The sequence below is a fragment of the Malania oleifera genome, chromosome 1 (assembly GCF_029873635.1).
Source record: "Malania oleifera isolate guangnan ecotype guangnan chromosome 1, ASM2987363v1, whole genome shotgun sequence".
NCBI classification, from domain to species: domain Eukaryota; kingdom Viridiplantae; phylum Streptophyta; class Magnoliopsida; order Santalales; family Ximeniaceae; genus Malania; species Malania oleifera.
The window spans coordinates 2757119-2775490 of record NC_080417.1 but is presented as its reverse complement, the minus strand read 5'-3'; the positions used below and the strand labels follow the sequence as shown (position 1 = coordinate 2775490).

The following is an 18372-nucleotide window of genomic DNA, read 5'->3' as shown; positions in this document are numbered from 1 at the left end:
ATGTATAAATTTATGTTTTATGTTCTATGTTTTAAGTCTTCTGAGAAATGGATGGTTGTGAATACTGGAAGTGTAGGTTAAGTTTTGGAGACATGTATATATACAATTACAGGTGGTGAATAGTTAATTTAAATTATAGATAGGAATAGTAAACTCTTGTATTATATTTGTGGAGATTATATTTATGTTTTCCGCTACGTACATGATATTAGTATGTGGATTATCAGGTTAATAAATAAATTAGTATTACTCCAAGCCCACGTAAGGGGTCGGGGCGTTATAGATGGTATCAGAGCAATGTTCATCCAGAAGTGTGATTAATTTTACATCGCCTGGATATGGAAATATTAGAGTATTAGGTTAGGAATGATTTATACCAGAGTATAGAATTGAGTTGCGATAAGGATAGGGATGGGTAGATTAAGATACCATTAGGAATTCTGAATTGTATTTCGTAAGCTTGGGGCAGAAATCCTTTGATGGTCTTCTGTGTTTTTCTGAAGAAGTAGTTAAGTTCAGAAAATCATGGTAAATCCATCGATGGTGATGTTTCTGAGCAAAGAAATTAGAACTTGAAATTTGAACTCGAAGGTTTGGTTGGTTGATTTAGGGAGAAAAATCTTTGAAGGAGAATAATTTTAGTGATGTGATTTAATGGTTTGTGGTCAACTTGGGTGTTTGATATTTAAATTGGAGTATATGGAAATGTGTGGTATGAGGTTGGTTAGTTGATTTCAAAGGTTATAGTATCGGGGGAAACTAGCAAGTACCTCTAGGTAGAGGTGGACTAGGACGAGTGTACTCGTTGATCCCGACTAAGGCTGATATTGCCAAGGGGGCAGGTATAAGTTTATGATTAAGGTAATAATGATTTAATTTGGCTATGAATGATTGATAAGTTTATATAATGATTTTATTTCATTGTGGATAATGTAGGAATTCATTTGATATAAATATTGGGATATGTAAGGTGTGTTGAGTTATGAATTCCTGATATGAGGAAATGATTGATTAGTTGGTAAAAATTTCAAGGACGAAATTTTTTCAAGGAGGGAAGAATGTAATAACTCAGGAAAAAAATATTTAAAAAATTAATTAATTAAAAAAATAAAATTAAAAGTAATTATTGATTAGTTAATTAATTAAATATTATTAAATTAATTAATTAAATAAACAAATAAAAGGAATTAAAAAAATTAAATTAAATTAAAATTATTTATTATTAATCAATTAATTAATTAAGTATTGTTAAATTTGATTTGTTGAATAAATAATATGATATATATATATATATATATAATATAATATTATTATCATATATGATTAAGTAAGTAAAGGAAATATATATATATATATATATATATAAAGAAAACTTACCTGAGAAGGAATTTTAGAATCTTCATTCCTACGTCTCTCTTAGCCTCTCTCACTCTCTCCTTTCTCCATCACTCTCCTCTGTTACTCCTCCGTCTTCCTCCTCTCTCTCCTCGATTTCTTCGGCCTAACGAGTGTCGAACGAAAACGGAAGGTACCGTTGGATTCCTAACTCCGCCACCGACATTTCTATTGGAGCGGATTTATTGTGGGAGCATCATAGGCAACACTCCTGGGGAAAGGTATATTTCCTCTAAATCCTTAATTTCTCCTTAAATCTGTCATTAAATCGATGATCAGACACCACTACGGGGTCCTAGTCGTGATCGTCGTCATTGCTAGTCTAGTTATTCAACCAACCTTGCAGGAAATAATTAAAACTGCTCATATAACATATGCAAAATTGATGAAAATTGTGGAGAAAGTACAGAGTGGTTCAGGAATAGGTTTCAATATTTCCAACGATGGAGTTTTGAGATTTAACGTTAGACTGTGTGTACCTAAGGATACAGAGATTAAAAGGATAATTATGGAGGAGGCTCATTGCTCTCTCTATACGATTCAGCCAGGAAGCACAAAGATGCAAAGAGATCTGCGAGAATCCTTCTGGTGGAGCAATATGAAGAAAGAGATTGTCTAGTTCGTGGAACAGTGTTTGATGTGCCAGCAAGTAAAAATAGAGCATTAAAGGCCAGCATGACCACTGCAACCACTTTGTATTCCTAAGTGGAAGTGGGAGCATATCTCTATGGACTTCGTAATAGGGTTGCCTTCAACGATGCATGGACAAAATGTTATATGGATAATAGTGGATCATCTAACTAAGACCACGTACTTTATTCCTATTAAATTCAATTATTCCATGAATAGGCTGGCAGAGTTTTATGTGCAGGAGATAGTCCGACTTCATGGCGTCTTGGTTTCCTTGGTATCCAATCGAGATCCACGGTTCACCTCTCGATTCTGAAAGAGTTTGCAGGAAGCCTTAAGATCTCAACTTACTTTCAGTACCGCATTTCACCCATAAACTAATGGGCATACAGAGCGAACAATTCAGATATTAAAGGATATGCTGTAGGCTTTTGTGCTGGACTTCGGAGGTAGTTGGATCCAGTTTTTTCCACTGGTGGAATTTGCCTACAATAACAATTATCAAGCTAGTGTCAAGATTGCACCATATAAAGCTTTGCATGGTCGCAGGTGCCGATCTCTGCTGTATTGGAACGAGGTCGGTTAACAGCAGGTTTTAAGACTAAAACTTGTGCAGCAGACCTTTGAGAAGATCAAACTCATTAGGGATAGGATTAGGACAACTCAGAGTCGGCAGAAGAGTTATGCTGATACTCGTCGATGGGAGCTAAAGTTTGAGGTGGGGGATAGGATATTTTTTTAGGATTACTCCAATGAAGGGAGTTATGAGGTTTGGGAAGAAAGGGTAAGTGGATCCCTAGGTACATTGATTCATTCAAGATTCTAGAGAGAATTGGTCTAGTTGCCTACCGAGTGGCGTTACCCCCAGCCTTGTCTAGGGTTCATGATGTTTTTCACTTGTCGGTGTTGAGGAAGTACGTCCTAGATCCTTCGCACATGATAAGCTATGAATTCTTGAAAGTCAAAGATACCCTATCCTATAAGGAGGTACCAATTCAGATTTTGAATCGGAAAATACTAGAATTGCGTACTAAGGAAATACCGTTAGTGGAGGTACTTTGGCGTAATCATGCAGTGGAGGAAGTTTCATGGGAATTAGAGACGGAAATACGTCAAAAGTGCCCACAGCTTTTTAGAGAGGCTCAGCGCTAGACAAGTCAGTGTGACAAAACAGGTAAGTGTTCGGTTTTGTATGTAGGTTGTGTAAAGCAGGTTTGTTTAGTTTTATAAGTTTTTTTACGATTTTAGTATATGGATGGTCTTTGGGAGAGTTTTTTATGGGTATTGTAATCTCCTGAGACATTGTATGTAACTACGGTATTCCTCCGCCATAAGTGAGGGTATTTAATAAACTTGAGATGGGGCCACTATGTGGGTGGCTACCGACTCTTCTGTAGAACTAGATCGTTATTTAAGGAAAAACTTTAGAGGGTGATAGGTAATAGTTAGAAAATTTCGAGGACGAAATTTTTATAAAGGGGGGGGAGATTGTAGGGACTCAAACCCGAAAAAAAGAAAAGAAAATGAATAAAAGAAAATAGAAATAAGGAAAGATAATAGAAAAAAGAGGAAATTGGTTTGACAGGACCCCAAACCGTCGACGATTTCACTGAGTTAGGAAAAAATCATTGACGACCACAAACAATCGAGAGCTTTGAACTGCCAAATCGTCGATAGTTTCAGAAACCCCAAGAAAACTTTCGACGATTTTCGTCTGGGCAAGCTTTCTTAAGTAGTAAGCAATGTAGTTTAATTCATAAATTTCATTCCTCTCTCTCTCTCTCTCTCTCTCTCTCTCTTTTTCTAAATTAGGTTTTTGAACTCTCTCTCTCTCTCTACTCTCACTCTCTCACGTGGCTCTCTCTCTCCCTCTAAGATCACCCAAAGTCTGTCATCGGTCCCTGATCATTTTTCTCTCCTCTCTTGGTTTTCCGGTTCACTTCCAACGGTGGGTTCAAAAGTTAGGGTTTCCTATTTTTTGAACGTAATCGGCTTATTTTCAGGAACAAGTAAGGGGATCAAGTTATGTCCGGTATTTTATTGAAATCGATCTGATTAAATTATTCGTAGGTATGTATTTTCATGGTATCAATGGTTATTTCGAAATCCAACCGTTTAAAAATGGACTTTATAAATATGAGTATATCATACAGTATTTTAAATAAGATGAACGGTGGAAAGCTTGGTATTCTGGTCATATCTGTGTTTTGGGAAAGAATCAAAGGGTAAGGGATGATCATTTTCATATTTTTATGGAAAAATCTATATATATGTATGTATGTATATAAGCATGTTTTGAATAACTAGAACATGGAGGTGATCATACCCTGATTTTCATCATACGAACTAAATATACTATGAGGTATTTTCCTGGTTGTTTATCTGATTATGTTTTAATACTAAAATCGTGTGGCATGAGAATAATCTATATGGTTTATTTCATAACTGAACCTGAGTATGTTTGTTAGAATATATCGTGAAATTGAGATCTATACTCGCTTATGGAAAATATGGGGTTCTGATATGACGACTATATGCCAAGGTTTTATACGAAGACTAAATGTCGGGTTGTGATATGATAGGTTTTGTACTGAGTGATGAAAATGAGATTTATATTATAACTTTTATTACTTAAATTGCATGATATGGTTTAAGAACCACGAGGACTGGTTGTATTGTGAGCACGGTAGTGTTGCTAGTGAGTTGTTTGGCCTACTGCAACCACACTATAGTGGAAGTATAGGTGGTCTCAGCCGGTTAGCCTACGAAGTGTTGTTGTACCTGTTGATTATGGTGTAATCCCAAGAGGGGGGTGAATTGGATATTAAAAAATTAATCCACTTAATTTTCTTTTACACACTTCTTATAAATTTACCAACTACTTCTTGTTGCTTAATTATGTATGTGTGTGGCAATCCTATTTATGCATGCAATATACTCAATTTAAATATAACGCAGAAAATAAAGAGTAAAAGGAAGAGAGAAGATAAACGCGATTTTACGAAGTTCAGCCGACTTGGCCTACGTCCTCGCCTTGAGCAACCACTCAAGGATTCATTAAAAACCCTGCTCCTTAAAGTGGTACGGAGCTTCCCTTACAAACTGCTGTTTACAAGAGGTACAGCTCCCCCTTATCCGCTACTCACAAGAGGTACAGCTTCCTCCTCACACCCAATTCACAACCCGAACCGTGTTTACAATGAAATCTGAAAATAACACTCAAAACAATGCTTTTAACAAAAGCTTGTGAGTACAATTCAATTTCCTAGTACATTAACATATGATATAACTTGAAGCTCGTGAATGTATGAAAACGATACAATCGTTTTATGTATGATATGCTTCAACACACAAAACCCTTTTTATTAAAAACTCCCAAGTAAATAAATATTTTAAATGCTTTGGAGTATATTAGGGTTCTTGATTCACTTTGTAAAGATGCACAAGTATATTTGAAGTGAACTAGTTGACAAAATCTTTGTCTTGAATACAAACTCAATCAAAATCACAAAGCTTCTTTCAAGTTCCAATATTTTAATCAAAGTAGGTTTTTCAATAAGAAGCCCTATGAACAATATATATATATATATATATATATATATATATATATATATATATATATATATACTTCTTGAATGACAAATCAATCAACCAAGCTAACAAGTTTTTCTCAAAACATGATCTTTTCAAAAATCAGTTTTTATATGTGAATACACACTCAAGATCAAAACCTCTTTTTAATGATAAACACGTAAAAAAGTGAGAGGTTCTTGAAAAGTAATAACTTGAAAGATCAAACCTTAATACTGGATTAAAGTTTAGTTGGATGAATGAATGCCCTTTTGATTTAAGTAGAGATTTTCCCAAAGAAGATGGAAGAAGATTGAAGTGCAAAAAATCAGCTTTAGGGTTCAAGTCTTGCAATGAGATGTATATTTTTCTTGTTGTGTGTCTTCCCTTTGTGTTCTAGGGTTTAGATATTCATAATATATAGTATATTACCCTTAGAATTAATCTTAGCCGTTGGATCAATAAGATACTTCGCGTTTCTTTTTAATAAAGAACTGATTTTTAGGCTTTCCCGCCAGTTCAGGCAACCGAACTCAACTTCAGGCTCCTGAAGTGTCAACTTCAGGCGCCTGAGGTTCCAAGGTCAGGCAACCGAAGAGCCTCGGCCAGGTTTTGTCTTTTCCATTTAATTCTTCAGGCAACTTAACTTAATCTTCAGGCAACCAAAGAAATTCTTCAGGCTACTGAGGTTTGAGTTCAGGCGACCGAAGTCCCCATTTTCTCAAATTTTCATTTCTAACTAAAAATCTGCTTGGCTCCTTTTCTTGGGTCTTTCATAAAACATATTTTTCATGATTTTGAAAACATTTCAAGGTCCATGAGAGTTTCCTAATGATGTAAATGAAATGCATGAATCCTAAAACCATTCTAAATTATAATGAGCCTCAAATTAAATCATATGAAAATGTAAATACATGAGTTCTAAATACCCTTTCCCAAGATATTCTTGAACTTTGCCACTTGCATCTTGATTCCCGTACTCTTTGAGTTCTATGGATCTTGCCAAGATTTGTTGACTTTCCGTGCATGCTTAGTGTAAGTCCTATTCACAAACTCTATGCACAGATCAAATATCAAGTGATTTGTCATTATCAAAACAAGATTGGACTCATAGAGTCAACAGTACCTTCCCTAGAGACCAAATCAAGAAGTGGTAAGGCAATCGGACCTGCAACTGAGCTTGCAGATGCTTGCAGACGTACTTGCAGAGGATTATCTTGACTTTGTTTGGGTTGGTCACCCAGGCTAAGTCCAGCCTACGAGCCGCACAACCCATTATGAGGGTTAATCATGTCATTTGTCCCAGGGGGTGTCTTTTACGCATATATGTGAATTTATATAAATAGTGTTATCTAATAATCGAACTGGTTTATACTGAGGGAATGAATGTATATTTCCAACTGTAGAGGTGTGAGTGCAATTCTGAAAATGTTATTTTTGATTAAATGGAGAAATTAATATTTTCTGATTCTACTAAAACTCATGTTGGTCACACCCTAATATTAATTTAATTTGTCTTACTGAGAGGTGTCTCACCCCAATGATCATTTGACTTTTGAGAAGGTGCCAAGGATCGTGCTTAGCAAGCTGAGGGGGCTGAGTTTAGATTATCTAGTAGTAGTAGTAGTAGTAGTAAGTGGTTTGTATGGACTAAGATAGTTTTCTTTCATTTTCTGGTTTGTAATATGGGTATTTGGAGACCTTTATGCATGATGGTAGTTTAGAACTTTGGTAATGTATTTGAGGATGTTTAAATTATTTCCGCTGTTTTTATATAATGATTATGGTATCAGGAATACATATATTACTAAAGTAGCACCCCAAGCCCCACGTGGCGGGTCGGGGCATTACATCTTCCCTCCCTCCCTCTCTCTCTCTCTCTCTCTCTCTCTCTCTCTCTCTCTCTCTCTCTCTCTCTCTCTCTCTCTCTCTCTCTCTCTCTCTCATTCTTCTTCTTCTTCTTCTTCTTCTTCTTCTTTGGTTTTTTCTGGTAGTGTGTGCATGTGGGGGTGTGTATGTGAATGGTGAATTTATGCATGTGGCAATGCGTAAGTGTATGCTTAGGTGTGTGAGTGCATATGCATATGCATGCATGCATTTTGAGTGCATATGCATATGCATATGCATGCATGCATTTTGATACATGTGCATATGCATGTTGGCATATATGTATGATGTATATGTATATGCATGGGGATGCATGTGATATATGTATGGATGATACATGTGCATGATCTATGTATGCATACATGATTGGTTACGTATGAAGGCATGTGAGTATGTTCATGTATTATCGAGGCACGTATGATGATATGGTATGATGCATGGTCATATATTGATGCATATAGGGTGTGCATGTATAGATGTGTGTGTGCATATGAAACATATGTATGTGGATGTATGATGCATGCATGTAAGCATGTGAATATATAATGTAGGCATGCATATATGTGTATGATCATGTGGACGCATGAATATGCATGTGCATGTGCATGTATGTGGACGCATGATTATGCATGTATGCATATGCATAGGGGGTGTATATAGGTGTGTGTTTCTGTAGGAATATATACATGTGTGTGTGTGTGTGTGTGTGTGTGTGTGTGTTGTGTGTATGCATGTATGTATTTTCTCTTATTTTTATTTAAAAATCCCAAAAAATATTAGCTTTGTCACATGGTTCCCATAGTCTATTTTTGACTGAGGATGGGATAATAAGGGGAATTCTACTGTATAGTGTTTTCCTCCCCTTATCCCTAGGCATGGCAAGAGTCTCAACCTTCAAAAATCGTATAATTTGAAAAGGATTAAAGCTCTAATCAATAGAATTACACCAAACGAATCATATTTAGTCCATTTTATATCAAAGCCTTCATTTTTTCCCAAATATATTTTCAAAAATCTCAAAAATATTATGTTTTTATAGTGTTTTCTTGATTTCAATCAAGTCAATGATGAAGCCCAAGATTTTCAAAGTCCCTCATTTTCAAACTCACTTTTTCAAATACTTGAAATACAAGTCTAGTCTCCTTTTTTTTCTTAAAACTTTGGTTGTCCAAGTCGATAATACAAGCCCAACCTTTTTCAAATCAATAGATTTCATTTCATCAATCGCCTTCACCATCATCACATTTTCATCAAAACTTAGGGTTCTAAGGTCAACCCCTTTTAAAGCAATCTATAGGCTTCTCGAAACCATGTTGGAGTGCTCAAATAGTGATTCTTTCACTAGAAGACCAAAAGGGCTCTTTTCTCTCTTATTTTGTTTCCCTTTCCTGTTTGAAGATAACACCTACATAATTGCGGTAACTATTTTGCGAACATGTGTCATTAGGGGTGTTGAGAAGCTAATCATCACCAAGATAATTGGCTGATCACCTTCCCTACGCACAAGTGTACTCCCAAACTCTAAATCTAGTTCTCGCAGACCTTTTACTGATTTTTCTTTATTTTCTCAATATTTTCAAAAAAATAAATAAATAATAATAATAAGGTGGCAACTTAGTTTTAAATGTTTTTACCCCTTTTCATCAAAACTCCTTCTTTCTTTCTCATTCTAGGACCGCTAATCCCTCCGATATCGACATATAAAAACTAAGTGTCTTATTACCATAAGAATCTATTTTTAAGTTGAAAATTTTTTCTTGATGTTTTTGATATCTTAACTAGTGCCAAAGCTAAACAAATTTCCTTCTTTAAATGATGCTTGGGGCTAAGCCAATTTTAAGATATTGAAAATTATTGAAACCTTATACACCCAAATCTTATACACTTCTAGCATTTATATTTTTGCAAATTTTGAATTTAAAATTATTGGGTTGAATAACCCTAACTGTGCCATAAATAATACAGTTACAATATTGTCATTATAGTTTATGCAGGCTTATTCAATGGATAATATAATTAAATCGATTATTGTGTGTGTATGTGTGTGCGCGCGCGCTTTTTTATATTTAATGGATAATGCAAATGAAAACCAAATCACCTCATTGGCCATGGGAACCAAAATGAAATTTCAAAACAGTGCAATAATTTTATAGGAAAATGACCCCTTTTTTTTTTTATAAAGCATCACAATGCAAGTATGGCATGAATGGATTTCAGGTAATTAAATGGCAGTGCGAAACAATAGCATTACAAGGGCCAAAAGTGACAAAAGAGATCATTTCTTTGGGCTATTGACTTGCATTTCTTTTTGTCTCTACATTACTCTTTTCATCTCAGGCTTTCCATTCCCTTGTGTAGATTTTTTGATCTAGTAAAAACTATAGTTGTGATAGCTTATTATTATTTCTACTAAAAACCCTATGTAGGTTTCTTTATAGTAGTTATTGTAGTATAACTATTATGATGAATTTTGAGTTCTTAAAAACACCAAACTTCAACATAGTGAAGATAAGGCAATGAAGCCACGCCCTTTTCAAAACACAACCAAATTTAATTTATAGGATAGAATTCAATTTGATTTTACTAATATGAATCAAATATGGTCATAATTTCTATTAAGAATTTTGATGTTTCTCCTCAAACATCACTTCAGAAATTTCAGCAAACCAAGGCATGTTTCGCCCCAAAAAATTGTACACGCACTTATAAATCAAGAATAAAAAATCATGCATATAATGTGAAAATTAAGATACATCAAGCTTGAGATTGACACTTCGAAGACAACAAAAAATTAAGTTGACTTCCCTTGGTTTTCATTCTACTATCTTGACCAAATCCTCTTCTTGTCCCTCTCCTTAATTCCTTGAGCCTGATCTCTTCCACTGTGGGATGAAGAGGGCCTTTGGGCAGTGACTGTGATCGGCTTTGCTGTTCTTGCTACCCTCACAGATGGCTTTAGTGGATCAGATTGCCTAAACTTGTTCTCATTAAGTGAATTTGTTGATACAAGATTAATATTTTTCTCCATTTCACTTCTAAACTCTCGTTTCCTTCTCGCATCACGAAACAAGTCATTTCCTCTAAGTAACATAGAACCATGACTAGTCCGACGCTTCATTGAGTTTGAATTCTTTAAAATGTTAGATTCAATTATAGACTCATCTTTTGCATGACATTTTCTTTCCATGGACTCATCTTTTGCATGACACTTTCTTTCCATGGGCGTGGTGGCTCTAGATGCACCAGCAGGATCTGGATTTGTACATGACAATTTCAGTTCTTGCTCCCTTAACTTGTCGTCAAGCTCCTTGATCTGAACAAACATAACAGAAATTACTCTGCTGTCTACAAAGTACAGAGCAAACTATTTTAAACAAATTATTCTTCCATCCACATGACAAGCGTATTGTTCTCCTATTGGCAGGCCAGCCAAAGATCTTTGCCTCATAAGTTCTATGACTGAAGGTATTTATGGCATATCTTTTACAAGTTTCTATGATATAAAGAGAATAATTAATGACCTTTTCATGAAGCAAGGACTCGGAATTCTGCTCCTGCTGCTCTTCTAGTATTCTTTCAAGCTCCTTAATCTGAACACAAAAACAATAGGAATATGACTTTGTTATTAGCTTCTCATTTGCTTATCTTGAACTTGGAAACACTACTTCAACCACTTCGCACTGACAACCTTATGCTGAAGGATACTGGAATGGATTTCAGACTCCTTCACTTGCTCTTTCAGCTTGTTTTCAAGATCATTAACCTGCTTAAAGAGCAGAAAGATGTTAAATCCCACAGCTTATTTTTTTAGATCATTTAAACCTAAAGTTGGAGACAGGTTAGACAATTGCTAGCTCCATGGAAAGGTTTTTTTTTTTTTTTTCCACTCAGTTGCAATATACTTGCATGACTTCCACAAGATGTGATGATCAACAAAAAATTTTTAATGATGAATAAAAGATGGAGAAAAGAATTTGGTCAAGAATCTTGCAGAAACCTTCTGTTGAAAAGTTGCAGACTCTGACTGCTCTCGCTCTTTAAGCTGGCTCTCTAGATCTTTAACCTTCATCATAGATATTAGTGATATCATGAATACAACTGCCAATCAATAATGGAAATTGAAAGATGATATGAATATGGTTGGAGTGGAAAGCAACCTTATGTTCAAGACAAATACAATTTTCTTCTCTCCCCTTCAATTTCTCGGAAAGTAGCAAAACTTGCTTCTCAGACTGACTTTGTAATGCTGCCTTCACCTCAATCTGGCCTTCAAGTTCTTTAATTTTTTCCTGTTGGCTTTTGTAAATCTGATCTTTGCCTCTTGCTTTACTTTCTAAGTTCTGTAAACTTTCTTCTAGCTTACGTAGGGATTCTTCTTTGGATCTGGATTCCTGTCTTGCTTTATCAAGCTTCAATAAAATATGTAGGAAAGCATAGAGTTAAAAATGATAAAAAGGAATCATATTAACAGAAAACACCCTGACAAAACATACCATCATTTTCATCTTTTGAAGCTCTCCTGTATCAATCTGCTTTTTTGCAGGACCCAATTCAATACCTCTAACCCGGGTTGCAAAATTTAACGAACTCAAGGTCTCACCCAAGTCTTTATCTGAAGGGCTGATTTGCACAAACATCAGAGTCTTTGATTCACCCCCTGCAAAGCAGATGTACCAAAATTAGTGGCAACAAAAATAAACAATGTACTCTGACTCTCCCACAACACCACACAAAGAAAATAAGGTGGGATGAATTAGATTTACCTAACGAATCCTGAAGTAAATGTGTCAGCTTAGAGTTCCTGAAACCACATGATAAATAAAAAGTCACAACTCAAGAGTGCAAAATCTAGTGCTATAATAATTTGAAAACAAGAAAGCTAAAAATGTACCTGAATGGAATGTGACTGCTTTTAGCTGCTAAAGCAGATATCACATCTCCAAGAGCTGAAAGCGATCTATTGATGCTTTGGGCTTCCTTAAGTCGCTCCCCTTGTGCTTCAGTCTTGGCAAGCCTCTCACTGCCTGCCAAATCCACAAGCCAAAGCTTGCTCTTGGTGCACTCCCCATTCATCAAGTTCTTTGCTCTTACCATTATACAAAGCATGCTGGGAAAAAAAAGGAAAGTGTTAAAGCTTGATATACATTGCTGGCCCACAAGCTAACAGCTTAAGCTTTTAGGTAGAGTGGCAATTTAACATGGTATAAGAGAATTGATAATCACGAGGTCCTGGGTCTCTAGTCTTGTTGCCTGCGTTTATTGTGTGGTGTTTCGAAAAAAAATTGTGCTCCCTGTAATGAGTGATTATTGTATCTATCTCTCCACGTGCTATCGAGCTTCATGTGCAGGGGAGTATTAAAGCTTGATATACATTGTTGGCCCACAACCTAATAGCTTAAGTTTTTAGGTAAAGTGGTAATATAAAAGAAAGAATTGATCAAGTTTTTAAAATAATAAGAAGCAAAATAAAACAACCAAACAAAAAAAAAAAGTGACCAAGGAAGCAAGGGATGATGTTACTGAGCTTTAAGAGCTTATTACCAGTGGGAGCGGCTGCTGTGCTCGTTGACATTATTGGATCCAACAGCCCTAGCATTGCTTCCAGCCTGTAGTACATTCCATACTTCCCTAATATTCTCAACTTTTGCTTCGACAATCCCTGGAACATGATGAAAGCCTTCAGAGGCTTGCTTGATCTCCAACCTAGTATGACCCAAAATTTAAGGAAAAAATTCAATTAGTTGTGGTATTATTAGAAAATTTAAATTCAATCAAGCCAGGTCCCTAATGTGGCCTACTGAGTTCAAGAAGTGATAAACTCTTGTATGCGACAAAAGGTTTTGCCAGCTTGCTTGAGTTTCTCCAAGGGCACACAGAAATCTTACTTTTTGGAAGCTGGTGATGTAGCCAGTAAGTCTCTAATCTGCTCATTGTAGACTTCAAGCACACTAACAGAGATGTTATAGGTGTAAGTTTCACTCCTTTCCTTGGCAATTTTAAACAATTCCTCAAGAGTCCTATAGTTGACTCCCCTGTTTTGCTCAGTACCCTCCATTGTGAAAGTCTTCCCTGTCCCTGTTTGCCCAAAAGCGAATATGCATACATTGTAGCCATCTAATACTGAAATCACCATTGGTGAAGCATCCGCGAACACATCAACTGTTCAGGGGAAAAAAACTCAGACCTAGTTTATAGCATTCTACACCCAAAATTCTCATTGTATATATAAATACCTTGATCATCTTTTGGTGTGTAAACTCGATCAAATTTGAATATCTTTTTGGTGCACCCTCCAGTTAGGATCCCAAGATCTCCATCCTTCACTGATTCAAGGTCTACAACTGTTGCATTCCCAGCTGATACCTCATCCTTGCTTAACGGACGGCAACGGCAAAAAACTCGGATATTACCTGAAGTTTTATGGCCATAATGAGTTTTTTTACGTTAGAATTCTCAATATTAAGCTATCAATGCATCAATAGTTCATTTGGGAAAGAAAAAGAACATGCCTTTTGCCTCTTGAACTTGGTTATAGAGTTTCTTTCTCTTTGCTAGCTCTTCACTGTACTTCATTTTGAGATCCTGGCACTGTGCAACTGCAAATGAATCCACATAGAGATGCATAATGCATAAATTCCAATACCAACTCATGAAATTCATCTCACGTTTAGTTTGCACAATGGTAAGAATGGAATAGAATGAAAATTTGATTGAGCTTGAAAGAATCAATCAAGTGACAAACTCGATTCTATTACATTCTTGGGTACCAAAAGTCTACTACACAAAACTCAAACTCACCCAATGCCTGAACTGCATAAACCATTTTATTTAACTCAGGAACTGAATCAGCACACTCGTGTGCTTCACGACAAAGCTGAGAGTGCTCTTGCTTCATGATCTGCAATATATATTAAATAATTTACTAAGTATAATTTCCAATAACCATTCAATACAAATAAAATTAATCTGAAGTTTATTCATATCTGTGTTTTAACAAAAAGTAGCATTACTTACTTTTACTTTCCCTTCCAAATCATTAACGACTGCAACCCAAAAATTCTTATCGCGCTCATACCTGCTAGAAATATTCCTAAGCTTTTCAGCTTGTTTCTCCAAAGCTTGATCTAAAAAGGAGAAAACATAATAAAATCAGTGAGCTCTGATTTTTGAATGCAGGAAATCTAGCACAGCCATTACTCACTAGTTAAAACCTACTTAATGTTAGCTGTGTAATGGGCTTCAATTAACTTTCTTTCGGATATGTTGGAAAATTACAACCATTTTTAAAGTTAATTGTGGCTGAAAAATTATCCCATTCACATTAAATATAAGATTGCTGACTACCACATCAATATACAGCATATATAAATAATAGGAGAACTACTAAATACAATGAAATGATAGAAACACTTTGTACTAGTTAAAACCTACTTAATGTTAGCTGTGTAATGGGCTTCAATTAACTTTCTTTTGGATATGTTGGAAAATTGCAACCATTTTTGAGTTAATTGTGGCTGAAAAATTATCCCATTCACATTAATTATAAGATTGCTTACTACCACATCAATATACAGCATATATAAATAATAGGAGAACTACTAAATACAATGAAATGATGAAAACGCTTTGTGCTTCATTTCTCAAAAAGGTCCCCCGTGGCCATAAAATGACCATTGTACCAACTGTCACATAAACAGCAAGAATTAACTGAACCCAATCTAATCTTGTCATACCTAGAGAGTATGTCTGGAACAACTTATTGTCAAGTTCCATCCTAACCTTCTCCAGCTGTTCATTTGCCTCATTCAAACACATCCAAGCCTCATAGCATTCATCTGTCTTGTGCTGGCACTGCATAGTGAGCTCATTTATCTTTTTCTCAAACTTGACTGTAGCTTTTGTTTGCATGTGTTTCTTCTGCAGACCCATAGATTTTATAATCATTAATAACAATGTTTTAAAAGCGAGGGCGCAAGGGAAAGGCGTTTTAACCCTTAAGAGCCGAGGCATAAGCCTTAAGGTGTTGGGGTGTAAGCCTTTTGAGAATTTTATTTTTAGATAAAATATGTAAATAAATTAAATACATTTTAAAATAAAGAATAAATCATAAATAAAAATATAATATTAAAAAAATCAAATATAATTTGCAAACTACCAGTTAAGTGGCATTCATTACGCAAACCTTGAAAATGAGATGGCTATAACATTTCAAACTCCAAAGTATTTTCAAGATCCAAGATACGACTCTCAATTATTTGGGAAAGGTTCAGGTTCAAGAGTTTTAGAAATCAACTCATATTATGACATTCCTTTTATATAATCATTGAATTAAATAAAATCTTCTAGACAAATCTAACTTGAGAATCACACACCCAAAATGCATAAGCCTCAACTAAAAAGGTGTAAAAGGTTTGCCTTTTATTCAAATGCATAAGTCTCAACATGTAATGCCTTAGCCTTTTTGGGATTTGGTATTTTAGTTTGAGTTTCAAGGCATTTTTAGGCATTTTCTTGCCTCACGGCGAGCCCCAATTCAGTCATTTAAAATGTTGATTAATAATTCTTAAGCATGAATATCACTATTTTTCATCTTAACATGCATCTTACCTGAGTTGGAGGAACTTCTACCTCAGCAGCACAATTGTTACATATAAGGTATTCACGTTCTGCTGGTAGAACTGTATTCAAGTTGCAAAAGTAAGTGCACGCTGTCTAGAGGCGTTCCAACCATAAATATTACATTTTCATATGGAAAAAATAAAAATACCTGAAACTTTTGGCGCTCTCCTAATGCAAATTCCACTAACCACAGGACTTCCATGGAGTCCTTCAAACTTTATAACAAGTACTCCATCCTCCTTAACGGAGACTCTTGTGTCAACTAACTGTAATGGTTTATTGGCTCCAACAATCGAGAAGATGTCAAATTCAGCCAGAATCTGTCATGTTCATGGATAAACAAGAACTGTGAAGATTTATATATCCAAATCCTCAAAATAAGAAGGAACCATATTAAAGAATCTTGTGCATAGCTTGCCTTCTCTTCCTGCATGAACACGTTGAATACTCTCATGCCTTTGGGTCCATTTGTATTTACGATTTCCACAAAATGAAGATCAACAAAATAATCTCCAGACAAAAGATTGTTAAAGCAATAAGAGAAGTTTCCCAGACGCGCTGACTGATAGATGAAAGGATAGTCACCGCCATCGGCTATACACTCATCAGTCCGTAAAACATCACCTCCTTGGAAAGACATATCAGGTAGAAAATTTAGAGTGGCATCTGCTCCAGTCCAAGCGTCACCTCCAGCATTCACAAACATAACAACTTCCTCTGGTCCAAGAAACCAAGATGACTAAATAAATATTTGAAAACCTCAATTTACTTAAAACAAGTCGAATTCTTAACCTCCCTTGATAGTTCCAGAGAAAGATCAGGCATAATTCAGGGTCATGATTAATGAATAAATCTAAAGTTTGGAAAAGTTTTTCCCTATCTTTTATCTGGACCAAATGGAGCAGTACTTGAATGGTAAATATGTACATGATAGAAGAACAGCGAACAACCTTGTTAACTAAGCTCTTCAGCCTCAATAAACCCATCTCGTTATCAAAAAGAAAAAGTAGTTATATAAGCATTGACGACCATAATCTAACTTTATGTTTGATAGAGACTTCAGATTTAGATTTGTATGGACTTAGATAAAATGTAATACAGAATTCTGTAAATTTTGCCCAAATCCATCAAAATCCAAATCCAAGGCCCAAATTTATGCTCCCAAACCTACCTTAAGTATATTTATGAGATGTTGCTACTGAGTCAAAATAAAAAAAAATTAAACATGCAAATTTATGAACTCAGAAAAAACTGGAAATGATAACCCAAATTAAATCATTGCCAAAAAAGCCTATATTTTTCTTAAAATATTGAGAAGAGTTTCCGAAGTGAAAAAAGAAAACATGTAAGTAGGGAAAAAGGATTTCATACATTGAGTGACCAAATAAAACATAAAAGAACACATAAAAAGCCAAACCAATAACAAAAAGGAACTAATTTAGTGAGGAAAGTAAGCAATTACACGATGTGTACCAACCTGTGCAGTTCGATCTCATGAATCCATTGGGGATAAGCCTTGAACCAGAATCGCAAACCACAGAATCGGCCGAACATTCATCCTCCGCGTCCATTGAAGAATCTTGAGCTTCTTGATCCAAGGGTTCGCGCTTATCGAAATCTGGCGATTCGACCTTTGACACGTCTTCCTCCCAATCAAAAGCCCTGGAAGTATGGAAATCTGAAATTAGGGTTTCTGGGTTTGGGTGGGAAGTGGGCAATGGGATCTCTTCCATGGAATCGACGATGGTGGGTGTTCGGGAAATGGGAATATCTCGGAAACAATAGCAGTCGGAGAGCTCTCACGCAGCAAGAAAGTCTTGGCTCTTGGGTTGTGAAGGAAATGAGAGGAGAGAGAAATTTGTTTCTGTTTTGGGTGATTTTTTGCGTTTTTCAAATTTCAATTCTATACGACCGTTGGCGGAAAAGTGACCGTTACTCCTCGGTTAGCCTTGTCAACACGGCGTGGCACGGGCAAACACATTGAAAGAAAGGTTCGTTTTGTAGTATTGGACTTTTTATTAAATAGGATAGGATAATTATTATTATTTTTTTGGGTGTCATTTGCAAGGGAAAAAAAAAATACAGCCTTTTTAAGGGTATGTTTGGATAAAGAATTTTGATGGGAAAAGAAAATGATAGAAAAATAAAAGGGATACTCATTTTCCTTCATATTTTTCTCTTTATATCAAATACTCCTAAAAATAAAAGTTTGTTCTATTAGAATTAATAATTAAGAAAAATTCAATATTAATTATGCATAAAACTAAATTT

At 35.5% G+C, this 18372-nt stretch overlaps 1 protein-coding gene across 1 annotated transcript; it reads right to left on the bottom strand.

The window, feature by feature from the left end:
• Positions 1-10015: 10015 nt before the first annotated feature.
• On the bottom strand, positions 10016-17961 carry LOC131153723 (kinesin-like protein KIN-14R). Its single transcript, XM_058106172.1, has 19 exons — positions 17579-17961; positions 16520-16818; positions 16250-16421; positions 16090-16160; positions 15216-15399; positions 14497-14606; positions 14281-14380; positions 13992-14078; positions 13716-13892; positions 13368-13641; positions 13024-13185; positions 12374-12589; positions 12246-12283; positions 11976-12139; positions 11640-11891; positions 11480-11545; positions 11171-11245; positions 11004-11072; positions 10016-10795 (listed from the first exon to the last, which is right to left on the bottom strand). Exons 1-19 carry the CDS (start codon positions 17832-17834, stop codon positions 10304-10306), a joined length of 3264 nt encoding a protein of 1087 aa, XP_057962155.1. The 5' UTR covers positions 17835-17961; the 3' UTR covers positions 10016-10303.
• Positions 17962-18372: the final 411 nt, after the last annotated feature.